This window comes from Pipistrellus kuhlii, unplaced genomic scaffold (assembly GCF_014108245.1).
Source record: "Pipistrellus kuhlii isolate mPipKuh1 unplaced genomic scaffold, mPipKuh1.p scaffold_m20_p_1, whole genome shotgun sequence".
NCBI classification, from domain to species: domain Eukaryota; kingdom Metazoa; phylum Chordata; class Mammalia; order Chiroptera; family Vespertilionidae; genus Pipistrellus; species Pipistrellus kuhlii.
Genome location: NW_023425404.1, coordinates 146,631,457 through 146,648,561, shown reverse-complemented (window position 1 = coordinate 146,648,561; position 17,105 = coordinate 146,631,457). Strand labels below are relative to the sequence as shown.

At 46.6% G+C, this 17,105-nt stretch overlaps 1 protein-coding gene across 5 annotated transcripts in view; it reads left to right on the top strand.

Moving 5' to 3' along the window:
* The first annotated feature begins 1,070 nt into the window (after window positions 1–1,070).
* AFF1 (AF4/FMR2 family member 1) overlaps window positions 1,071–17,105 on the top strand; it is a 199,797-nt gene continuing 183,762 nt past the window's right edge. For 3 of the 5 annotated variants that reach the window (XM_036452767.2, XM_036452678.2, XM_036452586.2), the window contains exons 1-2: window positions 1,071–1,357; window positions 15,822–15,895. In XM_036452767.2, coding sequence (XP_036308660.1) covers window positions 15,858–15,895 — 38 coding nt within the window. In that variant the 5' untranslated portion in view covers window positions 1,071–1,357; window positions 15,822–15,857. The remainder of the gene's footprint in view (window positions 1,358–15,821; window positions 15,896–17,105) is intronic. The other 2 variants (XM_036452467.2, XM_036452510.2) reach the window with 2 other exon arrangements.

The following is a 17,105-nucleotide window of genomic DNA, read 5'->3' as shown; positions in this document are numbered from 1 at the left end:
GGGGCCCTGACCTCTTTTCCCTTAGGTTGTCAAATAAATAAATAAATGACAACAGCCAATACAACAATAGCCATCGGGCATGAATGAATCAAAATTATACCTATTTTTTGTTAGATCGGCAAAAATATGTATTTTTTTGATGTGCTGCAGAATTTAAAAATTAGTTTATGTGTGCCATGAGACGAAAAAGGTTGAAAATCACTGCATTAAGCTATTGGAAAATACCCATCTGGCATTTAATGTAATCTTTCTGCATCTCTTTCAGGGAAGAAGGTGACACGAGGCAAAGAAAACAGCTTGATGCTTTTCTTGGTTTGTTCATAGAAGGGACCATAGCACCTTAACCAGAGGCTGTTGGCTTTCCCTTCTTTCTTTGGGGCTATTTGCCAAAGCCCCTAGCATTTTCTGGTGAAGAGCAAGAACCCGGAGGAGGCTGGATTCATACCACTTTGTTAGCTGGTAACTTTGGGCACCACAATACCTATGCCCAGCTCTTTGGTTTTATGTATATGTTACACGGTTGTTGTGAAGCTGAGACAGCCTGTGTAGGAAAAGCCCTTTAGCAGCTGTAAAAAACACTCCCCACATGTTAGTTATTATCCCCTCCAAAGATTCTGTTTCAATTGTACAGCAAATGGCAAAAAAAAAAAAAAAAAAAAGGCGGGGTCTCCTTGACACTTTCAGTGAGACGTGACCCTGAGCTTCATCTCGCTGTAAAGCAGAAAGGTTTCTGTGCTCCATACCAGCCTGGGGCAGGGTCACCTACGCTGCGGGTGCTGTCACTACGGTTCTCCATCCAGAGCCACACACACACACACACACACACACACACACACACACACACCCGCTTTCCCCCTCCATCCTCCCACGGGTCTCCCCGGGAGGGCGGCGGTGCTCCTCGCCATTTGGTTGGCGCCAGCGAGAGGGCGTGGGCCGGGCGGAGCGGGCGGTGCAGCTCCGGGGGAGGAGGGAGGAGGGAGGAGGCAGGAGGGAGGAGGGCGGAGCGGGGGCGGGGCCTCCGGGGAGGGCGTGGCCTCGCTCGGAGCGTTCGTTCCGGTGCCACCGGCGCTCGGAGTTTGCGAACCCTGAACCCCGAGTGCTGGAGCGCGCGACCCCTGAGCGCTCGGACCCCGTCGCCGGTGCATCGCAAGCACAGCTGCACCCTAGTCCCCGCGGCTCGGGAGCCGCAGTCCCGTGCGAGACGCCGCTGACCCCGAGAGGGCGAGCTGCTGGCTCCGCGCTCTTCACACTCACACCCCTTCCCCCCCCCCCCCCCCCGCCCCCCGCAACAGGTCCGGGGCGGGCGCAGGCGGCGAGGGCGCACCCCCCGGAGACTGGAGAACGAAAGGTCTGCAAGGTGAGCGGAGCGCTGCGGGGGAGGGGGGCACCTCCCAGCCCCGGATTGGGTATGAGCCTGGCCCCGAACCGCCGCCACGGACTTCTGGGAAGCCCGGGCTCTCCCCCGCCGGGCCCCGGCTTCCCAGCACGCTGACTAAGCCGCCGGCCTCCCCGCTTTTCCGGTGGGAACCTCCGGGGGCGCGGAGCGTGCGCCGCCCTGACCTGCAAAGGAGCGGCAGGTACCGCCTGGAGAAACCCGAGCGGGGGGGCCGCAGCTAGAGACCCATCCTTCTCCCCTAGACACCCTCCTTCTCCCCCCCCCCACTCCCCCCACCCCAAGCTCGGCATCCGCCGGCGCGCCCCGCGTCTAACGGAAAGATGTGCGGTCGTTTGAACCCAGTCCCAGGGCTTGCGTAAGAGAAGAGTCCCAGAAGTTTCTCGGGGCGTCAAAGCGGAGCTTTTCTCTCCCCCTATCCTATGCGCACCCCCCCCCCTTCCCGGCATGGTCACCCCTCCCCCTGGCGCCTGAGAGAGATGAGCGTTCCGGTCTCCGCTGGTGGAGGTGCAGAGGGGGGCGGTGGTCCGCAGCCCCCCCGGGAGGGAGGGGACCAGTCGGAGGCATCTGTGCGCCCGGCCCCGGGGGCTGGTTAGTGTCTCCCGCTGGTCCTCCATCCGCTGGGACCATCACCTGCGACTTGGGGCGCGCTAGGGGGGGCGCATGAAAAGGGGGAGGAATTGGAGGGAGGTCTGAATCGTATCTTTCCCTTATAGTAAAGTCCGTTCAAGAAGCTGCAAGGGGCGTTTGAGGGGCTTGGGGTACTTTCCTAGTCGGTGGGTCTTCTATATAGGAGTTTCCACACCCCATATTGTTATGCAAATTGTCCCTGCAAGATCCTGGGCTTTGAGGTGGAGGGGGGGGGGGGGGGGATGGGGGGACTGTAGGGATGGCCTTGCAGAGCAATGTTTTGGTTTGCGTTTTGAGGGTGGAATGGGTGATTTTTAACCCTGTTGGCACCCGTTGGAGGCGGGAGGCGGAGGATATGATATACCATCTAGGAACCAGACGGATTTTCAACCTTCTAAGGAAGCGAAACCGTAAATTAAGGCGAAGACCTAGTCTGTGTGCCCTGGGACGGCTGCAGAGGGAGAGGGACGCGATAATTGAGGCTTAGAAACGTCCCGCGAGGGAGATGCCAGAGTGGTGGTGGTGGTGGGTTTGGCTTGTGCCAGGTTATTTCAGAGCAAGGTCCTGCAGCGCTGGTAGGCGGCGGTTGGTTTCTCTCCCTAGACTCCCTTGGTGTCAGACTCTGAGTGCGGAGAGAAAACACGAAAAAGAAAAAAGACCTTTGGACCCGAGAGTCTGAGTAGTTCTGCTAAGAGGCTTGCGACTAACCCAGGCATGGCCCTGCTTCAGTGTTGACTTCCTCTGTCTAATGCGTTTCCTTAGCTCGCCTTTTGTCGACAGTGGAAAGGATTCCTTGAGTGGATATTCTGGAAATAAATTCACAGGAGAGTTGAAAATTCTGGATGGTTTGCCTGCTTTAATGTAAAGGTGCCTCTTGCCAGAGTCGGAGAGTATTGTATTTGAAAATAAATATGTGGAAAAGGAATGGGGAGAGAACTGAGGAATAAATGACCCAAGAAAATGAAGGGAGACTAGGAGAGAAAGCAAGAAAATAGATAAATTAGTACTTGAAACTACTTGCATTCAACTAATTTAGGAGAGAGGGAGGGAAGGAGAGGATTTGGGACAGATTCAGTCGCTTTAAGACAAAAAGGTATTGGAGAGTGGAAGACGAGGCTTTGACAAAAGATAGTGGGGACTCCTCCGCTCCCACCTATCTTTTCTTTTCTATTGAATAAATATGACTTGAAAGCTTGATGAGGCTGGGGATGTGAGACTTGCAGGTATATTACTGTGAACTCTTTTGCTTCCCACTTGCTGGAAGAAAGTGAGCTGTTACGTATCAGGGTTAATATGTGTTATTCACTCACGGCAGCAATTGAATTTCTGTAGCATCCTGGGCATTTGTCTTTCCTTACGTCTTCAAATTTGTACAAATACAATTTCATAAAATCATAATGTGCTTAACTTAGAATTCAAAAACCATCCAGAGATCGTGAATTTATGGCAAGAGGAAAGCCCAGCAGATTTTAAACATCGCTTTCTCCTGCCAGCTGCAAAATACGAGGTTTTTTTTTGTTTTGTTTTGTTTTGTTTTGTTTTTGCCACCAGAAGTCACTGTTTCACTAGGGTCACAAGACAGTAGTTAAGTAGACTAGCTACATCAAACTGGCTGCTTCTAGAATTTCCTATCTGGCTTAACTGAATTTTGTAATGAGTTGGTTGAACTAAAAGTTACTTTTTTAAAATTTTTATTGAGCTCTAATGTATATTGCCTTGGGAGTTGAAAAGCTGGGTAAAAACTTATTTTTTATATGTTTTACTAAGTGAAAGAAGTTTCGTCTTCAACTCTGTAATTTGTGCTCTTTCATAAAAATTTTTTTTTGCATAGTCCTTTCTGAAGTTAGTTGACTGTTCCAAATCTTGAGATGGATTTATGCTTTCACTTTTTAAAAGGTAAAGCTAATTTACATATAAATATTTTGGATCATACACAGGGAACGGTTATATCCTGCAGACATCCCGTAAGGTATGGCAACATAACAAGGCTATTCGTCTGACTGTAAAAGCCCTACACTGAAAATGGGCCTTCATCTTGAATCTATTTGCCATCTTATCTTAGATATGTCTGTTAAAGCTAAAAGCTTAAAGTTCCCCTATTTCAAGACTAGACCGTTAACTAATTTTTCAGGAGATTGAGAAAGTATGTTGGAGACGGTACAAATTAAGGAACTCCATTTACCAGAACTATACAAAGCTTTGTAAATAATTGCAAAATAAATTGTATGTCCTTTATTAAATTATAAATTCAACCATGGTTTCTATTCCCAAATGATATACTTGGCAGGGGTTTGTTGTTGTTTGTTAGCATTCTTTCTATTATATACTGTGTTAGCTTATTTAATATTTGCTGAATTGTTAAAACTCTACCACCGGGCAGAAACACGTGTGCTCTATGTTGTTCTTTGTAGGTACATATCCTTTATTCCTGACCATTTACTAGTATATGTGAAGGACAGTTTGTTACACAGACTGAAGCCATGCAGCCCGAGGCCATCAGGGCTGCTAATTGTAGTTGCTGTCTTATCCTCAGGACAGAACTCCTTCACTCGTCTTCTCCAGGGGAAGGACATCAGCTGATTTTCTTAAATTATCTGGCCCATTTTAACCATGACGAAGGATTTCTTGTTAGAGCGACTTTTTCCTACTAAAAGACTGAGATGATTGTGAAAAGTGGAGCCCAGAGGAATCAATGATATCATTAGTATAATACCTCATAGTTATTGCGGATACCTCATAAGTACTGAGCATCTTCGATGTGCCAGACAGTACTCCAAGCAGGTGGGATGTATGTTCCTGTAGCACAAAAGCTGTTTACCAGCTCTCACAAGACGTATCTCTTAAGTCTAATTGTGACTCTGGAGTTGGAGTTCATTTTCCATGTGAGAATCAGGAAATGGAGTTGAAGAAGAGACTTGACCATGACTCAAAGCCTGCTGCCCTTTCTGCTGTGGCACACTGTGCTGGCTGTGTTGATATGTGGTTTCCTGTTTTCCAGGAATTACAGCTTGACTCTAAATAAAATATAAATAGTGTTTCTCCTTGGCTAAGTAATTCTTTCTGATCATTATGGGAATGAGAAAGGAGGTATTTTCATTTAGCATTCTGGACATATGTTTGTGACTCCAAAGGAAAATATTATGCAGACCTATTAAACAGACATGTGGTGTTTATTTGCACCAGATGAAGATCTTTACCTTCCTAAAAATGAAATGCAAGGGCTTATGAACTGTGCTTGAAATTTGTTATTCAAGTTACGAAAAGTCAGTTCGCAGTCCGGGATAGAACCATACCATTCCATTTCCTTCATTCTTGTAGATTCAGTGAACATATGGAGAAGGTAAGCATCTGGAAGGCTTGTTAAAACACAGGTGTCCTGCTCCTCTCCCCCAGGTTTCTGATTCAGGAATTTGCATTTGTAACATGTCCGCAGGTGATGTTGATGCTGCCAGGTCTGGAACTACATTTTGAGGACTGCTGAAGTATAGCAGAGAATGTGAAAGTATGCTTTCTGAACCTGACAGATTGGGCTTGAATCTTGGCTAGCACACCCTCTAGCTGTTAGACCATAGGAAAACTGCTTAACTTCTTGTCAATTGTGAAGGCTCTGAAACTTTACCCTTTTTTCAAGCTAACAAACCTGCCACAGTCTCATGCACTCCTGGGAATGACTTTATCTAAATACTAGAGGCCCAGTGCATGAAATTCATGCATAGGGTTGGGGGTGGGGAGAGTCCTCTCAGCCCAAACTGCACCCTCTCCAATCCAGGACCCCTCGGGGGATGTCCGACTGCCCTCAGGGATCGGACCTAAACCGGCAGCCGGACATCCCTCTCACAATCCAGGACCAATGGGTCCCAACTGATCACATGTCTGATTGCCCCTAACTGCCCCTCCTGCTGGCCTGGTCACCCCTGAATGCCCCTCTGCTGGCCTGGTCGCCCCCAACTACCCCCCGCCCCTCCCTGCCAGCTTGGCCTCCCCTAACTACCTCCCCAGCTGGCCTGGTCACCTCTTACTGCACCCCCACCAGCCTCGTCCCCCCTCGCAGCCTGCTGCTCAGTCGTTTGGTTGGCCCTCACTAATACCCCTGCTGGCCTGGTTGCCCCATGCAGCCTATTTGGTCATCTGTTTGGTTGTTTCAGTTGCAACAGTTGCTTAGGCTTTTATATCTATCTATCTATCTATCTATCTATCTATCTATCTATCATCTATATCTATCTATCTATCTATCTATCTATCTATCTATCTATCTATCATCTATCTATCATGGAATGAAGGGAGGCTCAGGCAGCAGCCAGCACCTGGGGAAGTGAGGCCCCCGCTGGCAGCCAGCAGCCTCTTGAGACCCTACCCGTGCATGAATTTCATGCACTGGGCCTCTAGCTACTAATAATTGCTGTAGCCAGAGTATCAACATTTTCTTACACTGGTTCCCTAAACTCCAGTTCCCAAAGGGAGATGTGGAGAGAGCCAGGTGACACCTGCAAAGACAGTGGGTTGCATTACAGGAGAGGAATCCTGAGTTTAGGGAATCCTAATCTTTTATAATGGGCAGTAAGCATGCATGCCCATTACTCCAAAGGGACGCATTATCTTGATGATACTGGACAGTCAACATGCTGCCCTTTGCTAGAGGGAGACACCATCTCTGTTTTCTGAGACTGTTCTCTATACAAGCATCCTTAAAGGTTGTCTGGAACAATGGCATTTGGTGCTTCTGCCTGTACGGTGTGCAGAAATGCCAGAGGCCCAAGGAGGATTGGCTCTCATTATAAAATGGGGTTAACAATGTAGTAATACCTCCCTTATTGGGTACTTGGGTAGATTAAAGGCACTAAGATTTGGCAAGTACTTGGAGCAGAGCTTAAGTGCTACATAAATATTTCCTACTAGAGGCCTCCCTCTTTTCCCCTGGCTGCCTGCCTCCGCTGCTGACCAGGGTCTCTCTCCCTTCCCCTGGCCAGCCCGCCCTCTGGTTGAACTCCTGGAAGAAATGCTGGTCAAGAGGACAATTTACATACTACACTTTTATTATATAGGACTAGGGGCCCAGTGCACGAATTCGTATATCTTGAAAGGAACTGTGGTGGGCACTGGGGCAGGTCTCGGTCCATCCCCTGCGCCCCCGCCCAGCCCCTCCCACCGTGGCTCCTGGTCTCCTGTCTGCTGGCAGCCCCACACCCACCGCTGCTGCTCCAACCCACTGACAGGGCCAGCAGCTGCCATTGGCACCCACTGACAGTGCCGAGTGAACAGGGCTGGTGCTGGACAAGCAGCAGGTGTGAGTGACAGCTCCGGTGCCAGCAGCAGGTGCAAGCGCCCACAGCATGCAGGAGCAAATGATTTTCAGTAACCACCAGTGGCCTGCCCCAAGGACAGCAATCAGCGCCCTGCCTTGATCTGGTGCCCCCGCTCACCTGCTCCACCATCTCACTGTGGCCAATGCCCACCAAGTTTTATGCACAACTCCTAGTGGTCAGTGCATGTCATAGCAACCGGTTTGGTTGTTCAGTTCCACAATTCTATTTGCATATAAGCCTTTTATTATATAGGATTATTACTCCTGAAGGACAAAAAAAAAAAAAAGTGTTTTTTAAATGGCAAGTATTTTCTTTATAAGATGAAATAATTTGATTTACTGAGTAACCCTAACTTTGAGTTTATTCCAAGAAACTTCTCTAATGGGTCTAACTTCTAAAATGGGGGTCATGCATCATAAGATATTTTACCAGACCACGAGGAATGAAACAGCAACACTTAACTACTAATATTCATGTGCTCTCCCATGTTTCTCTACCTCCTTATGGTTACACAGAATTATGTGACTAATTCTGTCCAGTAGGCTGTCTGTGGGAGTAACGTGAACGTGTACTTTTGGGCTGAGGCATTTAAGTGACTCTTACAAGACCCTCCAACCTGTCTCTTGTTACAGTACATCCTGAAGCCACATTTTGAGATAATGGCGCTTCCAACAGCTTGGGTTTCTCCAAGTGAAGAAAAGCTCCCTACCCTTCCCTCTACTCCATCCAACACACCAACATGCAATGGACATAAAGAGCATGAAATAATTCTGTTAAGCCACTCTGATTTTGGGGTTACTTTGCTGCTAAAACATAACCTGGATTATATCTATATTTCAGTGCCTGGAATACCTGCCTGCTGTGAGAAAGTTAACAGCCAACTATCTATATATATAAAAGCCTAAGCAACTGAAAGACTGAAACGATTGGTTGCTATGACGCACACTGACCACCAGAGGACAGATGCTCAATGCAGGAGGTGCCCCCTGGTGGTCAGTGCATTCCCACAGCAGGAGCACAGCTCAGCTGACCAAATGGTCCCAGCAGCAGCCACTCACTGCCTCAGTAGTCCTGCAGGTCCAATTTCTGGAGAACAGGCCAGGCACCAACGGATCAGTGCCGCCAGCACTGCTGACCTCCTGGAAGTCAGCCTCTGGCACTGCTTCTGCTTCCCTTTCCTAGATGCTCCACAAGGAAGAAACAATATAAAAGCATCTGCCAGGTGGCTCCCAACAACCAGCACAAATATCAGTGGGACAGATCTGGATCCTGGGCTGGCAAGGGTGTACCACCGCCTGCCCGGAGGGCTGATCGCGGCCCTATCCCCCCACCCCCAACTCCCCTGGGGACCCCATTCGTGCACGAATTCATGCACCAGGCCTCTAGTTTTAAAATATAGACTCTGGGTGTATATACTCATATATGTAAAGCTAGACATGAGGTTTGCATTCTGCTGAGGGAATATAAGCAATTAACATCTGTCTGTTTATGTAGTGTACATTAATTTCAGAAAGTGTTAAGTACTGTAGAAAGAGGTGTGGTCAACACTGGTATTTAGGAAAATACCCACTCCCATTTGTTGTTGCCAAGGGAACCTTCATGTGGGGGGAACCACATTGTACTCAGCCTCAGGTGACAGCTCATGTGTGTGCATTCTCAGTGATGACGCAACTTGTATTCTGATTTCTCTGTCTCCCCTGCAGCCAGCTTGAGGCCATGTGACCTAGTTCTTTTTTTTTTTTTTTTTTTTTTGAGAGCCAACGTTTTGGGGAAAGATGTTCCTTTTTTTTTTTTTTTTTTTTTTTTTTTTTTTTGACAAAAGGAGGCATAGCCATCAATCACATCCTCTCATTTTCTTCTTGCATGATGAGATGTTGGGTCAGGGCAGCAACCTTTTTGTGCCAGGAGCAGGCATAAAGACAGCATGCTGAAAATGGCAGAGCCGCTGAGGGCCTCACCAAACAGCTGCATCTATACCAGTAGCTGCCATCTTCTAGACTTGCTATAGGAGAAATGTAGACATCTGTTATTTAAGCCACTGCTACTTGCAGCGAGATACATTCCTAACCTCTCTAGAGTCTAATGGAATGGTTGGGGGGCGGGGGTTGGTTGGAGGGTGTGGTAGAGGGCACACCTGTGCGATGTTGTAATCGGGGAAGGCCTCTTTGAGAACCCGCATCTTTGCACTGAGACCTACATGATGAGAGGGAGTCAACAGGATGCGGGGTGTGTCGTTGGGTTTGGGGTAGTGCCAGAGCCCCCTTGAACACATAGTTGAAGTGGAGAAGAGGTAGTTGGGGGAATTGTGTTCCAGGATGGATTTCTAAGCTTGTGGGCTCCATGTGGCATTGGAGCTAAAGGGCCTGAAGGTCATCTGTCAGTTGGGAGGCCTGGGAGGTTATGATCTCCTTGGGGTAGAATTCTGGAGAATTCGGATGACCCATGACTCGCCGCTGACACACTGTCCGTTAGGAAGAGCCTGCTGTTCCTGGAGGGGAATGTGTGGGGCCTCCAGGCTGAGTTCCTTCCCTCAGTCTCCCGTGGACACCGCGTCAGAGTCATGGGGCTCGGAGACCCCATAGCTGTCCGTCCAGTCGAAGGGCCTCTCTAAGGCGTGAGTTCTCCATGCGTGTGCTTTGGTTTGGCAGAAAAGTAACCGGAGCAACTACTACCATTTGTCGAGTGCTTACCATGAGCTGAGCATTATGCTAAGGGCACTGCAGACATCGAACCCTGCGGCAGCCCCGGGAGTCCCCGTGTTACTGATGAGGAAGCTGAGAGCAGTGTTTTTCAACCTTTTTTGGGCAAAGGCACACTTGTTTCATGAAAAAAATCACGAGGCACACCACCATTAGAAAATGTTAAAAAATTTAACTCTGTGCCTATATTGACTATATATAAAGTAATTCTCTTGAATAGGAATCAAATAAACACAAAGAAAGTATTTTATAATTACTTTATTATGAAATACTAAGTAAACAAAATAGTGAAAAATTATAAAATTCTTGTCTTGTCTGCACCTACGGCACACCAGGCAACATCTCGCGGCACACTAGTGTGCCGCGGAACAGCGGTTGAAAAACGCTGCCTTAGAGAACAGTATTTTCTGGAGGTCATAGAGCTAGCAGGGTGCAAAGCAGGCCTTTGTCATAAAAATAAATAAACAAACAAACAAACAAATAAATAAATAAATAAGACTCTTGCAAGAGGCAGCTGATCAATGATTCTCTCTCATGGATGTTTCTAACTCTCTATCCCTCTCTCTTTCTCTCTGTAAAAAAATCAATAAAATATATTAAAAAAAAAAAAAAAAGACTCCTGAAGGGAGGTTTCCTGGAATGTGTTAGGTTTTAGAAGCACTTAATGACCTAGAACAGAATATTTAAAATATCCTGAGTCATATTTTGTATTCCTTCCCTTTTTACTTTCCTTTTTTAAACATGTGATTTTAGAGAGAGAAAAGGGGAGAGGAAAAAAGAGTGAGAGATATCGATGTAAGAGAGAAACATTGATCCCGCATGCACCCAACCAGGAATCAAACCCTCAACCTGGGTATGTGCCCTGACCCGGAATCAAACCAGCAACCAAAGAATGACGCTCAACCAACTGACCAAGGCCTCCCCCTCCCCCGCCCTCTTTTTTTTTTTAAATACATACTTTTTATTTATTTCAGAGAGGAAGGGAAAGGGAGAGAGAGATAGAAGCATCTGTGATGAGAGAATCATCAATTGGCTGCCTCCTGCACGTCCCCCACTGAGGATTGAACCTGCAACCCCAGCATCTGCTCTGACCGGAATTGAACCTGGGACTCTTCAGTCCACAAGCTGATGCTCTATCCACTGAGCCAAACAAGCTAGGGCAGCCCTTTTTTCTTTCCCTGTAATTATATGTGTGTATGGCGTGAGTGTCTTTAACACTAATTTTTTTTTTTTTTTTTTTTTTACTTGATCTGTTTTACTTGCTATCTTGGGGGAGAAGAGCAGTTTGAGATTTATAACATTTTTATTTCTAAATAAATTTATTTTGCAAGATACTGGAAGGACCATAGAAGGGTCACTTAAATATACCTGGCGAGGTACACTTCTAAATGAGACATAATAGTCTGTCACATACATAAAATTGAATGTAGACAGTGCTGACTTAAATAACAAGAGCTGCTTTGTATTGAATATCTATGATGTGTCGGTATGCTAGGCATTTTAGCTAGATTATGTAATTCACTCTTCTCAGCACCTGTAAAATAGGCCATTTTCTATTTTACAGAGGGGAGCACTGAGGTTGATAGGGCTTAGTTTGCCCAAAGTGATCACCTGTCTCTCTTGAACCTAGTTTCTTTTTGCTGCACAGGACCAGGCCAGCAAAGGAGGGCAGTTGGGGGGAGGGGAGGACCAGGCCTGAAGGGGAGGGCAGTTGTGGAGAATCAGGCCATCAGAAGAAGGCAGTTGAGGGGAAATCAGGCTGGCAGAGGAGGGCAGTTGGGGGTGACGAGGCCTGCAGGGGAGGGCAGTTAGGGACAATTGTGCTGGCAGAGGAGCAGTTAGGCGTCGATCAGGCAGGCAGAGGAGTGGTGAGTGGGTGATCAGGCTGGCAGGCAGGCGAGCAGTTGGGAGCCAGCAGTCTTAGATTGTGAGAAGGATGTTTGACTGCCCGTTGGGATTTGGCCTAAATGGGCAGTTGGACATCCCTCAAGGGGTCCCAGATTGGAGAGGGTGCAGGCGGGGCTGAGGGACACCCCTCTGCCCTCGTGCATGAATTTTGTGCACTAGTACAAAAATATTTGATTTCAATATTTATGGACAGTACATTTTCCCTCCAACCACCATATTTAGAGAAAAAAAAGTTACAAAGGTAGTAAATGATTCATTGTATAAGAATAAAAGGTGAAAGTGCCCTTTTTCAGAAAGGCTACTAGCAGTTTGGTATATGTGCATGCACACTCGTGTGGGAGTGTGTGTTACCATAAACATAAATATGAAGCATTTTATTTTTAAGCTCACATCGTGTTTTTGTTTTCACATTATGCATTTTGTTCAGCATCTTAGTTGGATAAACTTATACTTTTGATGTTACATTTCATATTGTGCTGTGTCCTAATGGGTTTAGCCATTTCTGTGTTGGTATGTATTAGGTTACCCGTTTTCTTCTTATTTAAACAACATTTTATTGGCACATCCTCCTTGTAGATACCTGAGTGTGTGTGTGTGTGTGTGTGTGTGTATATATATATATATATATATATATATATATATATTCCTCACCAAAGGATATGTTCATTGGTGAGAGTGAGAGAGGGAGATAAGGGAAAGGGAGAGAGAGAAAGAGAGAGAGGGAGAGGGGACTGGGAAGCATTAATGAGAAAGAAACATTGATTTGCTGCCTCCTGCATGCGCCCCAGTCTGGTAGTGGAACAGGCAGCCTAGGTGGTGACTGGGAATTAACTCCCGCCTTTTGGTGCGCGGGATGATGCTCCAACTAACTGAGCCACTCAGCCAGACATGACTGTATTTTTAGGAAAGTTTTTTTTTAAGAATCGATCAAGGGAAGCATGTACTAATTTCCTTTCTTAGCCGTGGTTTCCGATAATACCTTCCTGACCGCAGCAGGCCTCCATTCTAACCTGGCCTTATGGCTGGCTTGCGTGGCTACTCCATCACCTGTGCAGCTCAGGCATCTGCCCCCCAGCAGGCTTTCATCAGCTGGCTTGGGTCTTCCCATGAGCCATGACTTAGATAGTCCATAACCTGGTGATTCCGCCTCCTCGCCCTGCCTCTGTGGAAAGGATGGCGCCTTCCAGCGAAGCTGTGAATTGGAGTTGCTCAGAGTAGTCCCTAGCGGTGCCGAGGGGCCTCATCCCTCGGAAAATACGTCCCCACTCACCTCCCAACAAGTCAGTAATGGCACCCAGAGGTTGGGCTGAATGCTTCAGTCAGTCTTAGGTTAGTCAATCTCTAGAACCATTTTTTTTTTTTTAAAATACACTGTTTTGGAGAACTTGCAGGTTCACAGCAAATTTGAGCCAAAGGTGCAGAGATTTCCCATAGATCTCCCTGCTCCACACATGCACAGCTTCCCCGTCACCGGCATCTCCCACCGGAGTGTTGTGTTTGCTGCAGCTGATGAGCCTGCATGGACACGTCATATGGACCGTTCTAGGACCATATTCCTGTAGATCGCAGTTTGCTCTTCAATTTGCTCAAATGTGACATTCTCTGACCAGCTATATAAAATTGCAATACCTTACCTCTGTGGTCGGCAAACTGCGGCTCGAGAGCCACAAGCTGCTCTTTGGCCCCTTGAGTGTGGCTCTTCCACAAAATACCATGGCCTGGGTGAGTCTATTTTGAAGAAGTGGCATTAGAAGAAGTTTAAGTTTAAAAAATTTGGCTCTCAAAAGAAATTTCAATCATTACACTGTTGATATTTGGCTCTGTTGACCAGTGAGTTTGCCGACCACTGCCTTCCCTCATTTCCTCTCTGGCACTCGGTACTACTTTCTCTTCATTTCCCTCTCTATAGCACCTTTTAATATTTAACATCTGCATGCTATGTCTTTTGTTGTTGTTTTGTGTTTAACCTCCGATAGCTTGTAAACTCAGATGATGGCAAGCGTTCCCTTCCCTGTCATCCTCAGTTCCTGGCTTTGGGTAGATGTGCAGGAATGCTTGCTGGCTCAGTGAGTAATGGTCAGACAGGGGACCCAGGGCCACGCCTTCAGGCTGGCAGCCCTCAAATCCCCAACGGTCCTCTCAGTCCCTGCCGCTGTGGGGCTGCAAGCAGTGGGGCATCTTCAAGGGGAGGGTCATGTGGGGACTACCATCACAGGCTCTTCAAGAGTATTCACTCTTGGTTAGCAAGGTTAGTGCCAAGACAAATGCCTGTTTTATTGATCACTTCCTGTGTGCCAGCCCTGCGTGCCAAGAGGAAGTGAGAGAACAGCGAGGGGAAGGGAGGGGAGAAAAGGTTAGAGGGGAAAGAGAGAAAATTATGTGGGCAAGGGGAGGGAGGAGGAAAGGCAGGATAGAAATAGAGAGAGGGGGAGAAAGAGAAATCAAAGTGTGTTTGAGAGAGGGAACTTGAAGAGAGAATAAGGTGAGATGGGGGTGGTGAGAATTTGGGAAACTTTCCTTAGGGCAGCTCGAGCTGGTTGGAGGAGAGGCCAACTCCCAAAACACGTTTGACCCTGAAAAACGTGATCGCTACCAGAGTGCGCTTAATTAGAATATTTGCAGCATCTGTTTCCTTCTTTTGCGGGAGGAGAGAGGAATGAGACATGATATCGACTCATCTGGAAACATTGTGGTCTCCAAGTCAGCAATTTCATTTCATGGAGAGCGAGATGAAAGATGAAAGGCCTTATCGGGAGTCGGGGGGAGTCCGAGTGGAGCTGAAGGACTGTGGTCGGTGTTTCAACTTCAGCCCAAAGGGTAGCAGTTAGCCTGTCAAACGAGCAGGCAGCTGACATGGTTACAAGTTGCAAGCAGAGTTTCCATTTGTATCAAATAGTGTGTTAAATCAGTACTACAATAATTTAGTAACATCCCCTTTGCCTTAAGGATGTTTGAAAAAATAAAAGCTATTTAAAGCGAGTTAGGAGAAGTGCAATAAAATTACAAACACAAGAAAGGGAAAAGGAAACAGCTGGTGATAGTGTTAACCACAGAGAGAGAGGTCGTTTCTGGAGATCCACAAGGTAGTAGGAAGGCCATCTGCCCAGGTGGGATCACACACATTTTCATATTCTCTCTCTCTCTCTCTCTCTCTCTCTCTCTCTCTCTCTCTCTCTCTCTCTCTCTCTCTCTTTCTCTCTCACTCACACCCCTCCTACCTCCCCACCCACACACAATATCCATTACTGTTATTAGAGATTGCTCAAGAATTGCCTTGGGGACTAATTAAGCACCTTTTATGAGTGGAAGTAAAATCTTAAGATTGGGTTTTACTGGGAGCCCACTTTTTCGTTTTATTTCGTGTTGAATTCTTCCATAAAGATCAGTGTTGATTGCCTTCCTCTTGTCTGCTCCTTTGCCCTTCCTCCCCCTGATTCCAGTGAAGATGATGACACAACCTGTTCTCTCAGGAAAATGACTTAAAACCGAGTTGTAGTTTTTCTTGTCTGTAGAATGGGGCATTCGTATCTACCTTGCAGGTTTATTGCCATGTTTACATGAAATGTCATTTTAAAAAGCATTTAACACGATGCTTATCACATAGTAGACCCTGGGGAAATGTTATTTCCTTTCTTTTCATGACAAACTTTTTGTGCACTTTTTGTTGTTGTTGTTGAAATGGCTGTGAGTAGCAGCCTCAAAATTAAAAGTGCATTTTTCCTTTGCTTTATGCTAGCTGATTTATTCATGCAACTTGGGAGTTGATAAAGAACCATCCTGTAATCCCAATGAGAACTTTGAATCCTGTCTCCAGTGAGGTTTCTTACAGGTCAGCTGTGCCTATGAGTTTACTTATGGACTGAAATTCATAAGCTCTTTCTCTTCCAGATGAATACGCTTGTCACTTCCCACTGACTGGCAGCAATGGCATTCACTGGAAGGGTCAGCAGCAGCAGCAACAGGTAACCCTGAAATCTATGATTCAAAGATAAGAGGATATTTAATTGTATAACCTATTTTTGAAAGAATAAGTTGGCTCTTTTTCATTTTTTGCAATTTATGAACTCTATGGTGCATGAAAATGTGTGAAAAATGTCGTTGTCTCTACACAAAGCCAAGCCAGTTATACTTTCTTTAAATCTAGTCCTTTCTGCATCTCAACTCATCTCTTTAACGTGTGGGTGTCACATTAGATCAGCATCCTAACTCAGTGTTCAAGACACTGGTCCGTGTTGCGCTGATTTGGTAAAATGTGCACATGCTGGTGTTCAGCCGGTGCTGGAACAACCATCGCGGTGAAACTCACCTTGTCACGAGAGCCTTGAAGGAGGAAATTCTATCATTGTTACCTTTTCTGACTTTTACGTTTGTCCCTCCAACTCTGCACATACAGTTAACTGTCATCTTGCATCTGCTACATGGCCATTGTCGGTTGAGGGTTGCATGTACACTTTCTGAAGCTCTGGCCCATGTTGAAATGGTTAGAGTGTAGGTCAGTGCAATGAAGGGTCTGGGGTTCAATTCCCCATCAAGGGCATGTATCTGGGTTTCAGGAATGATGCCAGCTTGGTCAACCAATCCATCTATCTCCTCACAACGTCTCTCACTTTCTCCCTCTGTCTTTCTTTCTTCTCCCCTCCCTCTTTTCCTCTCTTCCCCATTCTTCCATCCCCCACCCCCCACCCCCATTCCCTCTCTCTCCTTTATTCTCTCTGAAATCAACTGGATATCCTCAGGTAAGTATTAACAACAAAAAAGAATAACTGCCCTGACGGTTAGTTGAGCGTCGATCGACCTATGATCCAGGTCACGGTTCCATTCCCATGCCTGGCTTGTGGGCTCCATCCCCAGCATGGGGCATGCAGGAGGCAGCCAATCATGATCTCTGTCATCATTGATGTTGCTCTCTCTCTCTCTCTCCCTCCCTTTCTTCCTCCCCCTTCCCTCCTCCCCTCCCTCCCTCTCCCTTCCTCTCTGAAATCAAAAAAAAAAAAAAATATTTTAAAAAAGAATAACTTATTGATAGCCAGGAAGAATTCTTAATATCATTGATCAGTGTGTTTTTTAAAGTTCTAGTAGATATTCAAAAACATATTAAAGTATGAGACATGTAAACTCAAACTTAATTCATATTTGTTGATTAATAGATGATGGTGCCTGTCTATCCTGGAT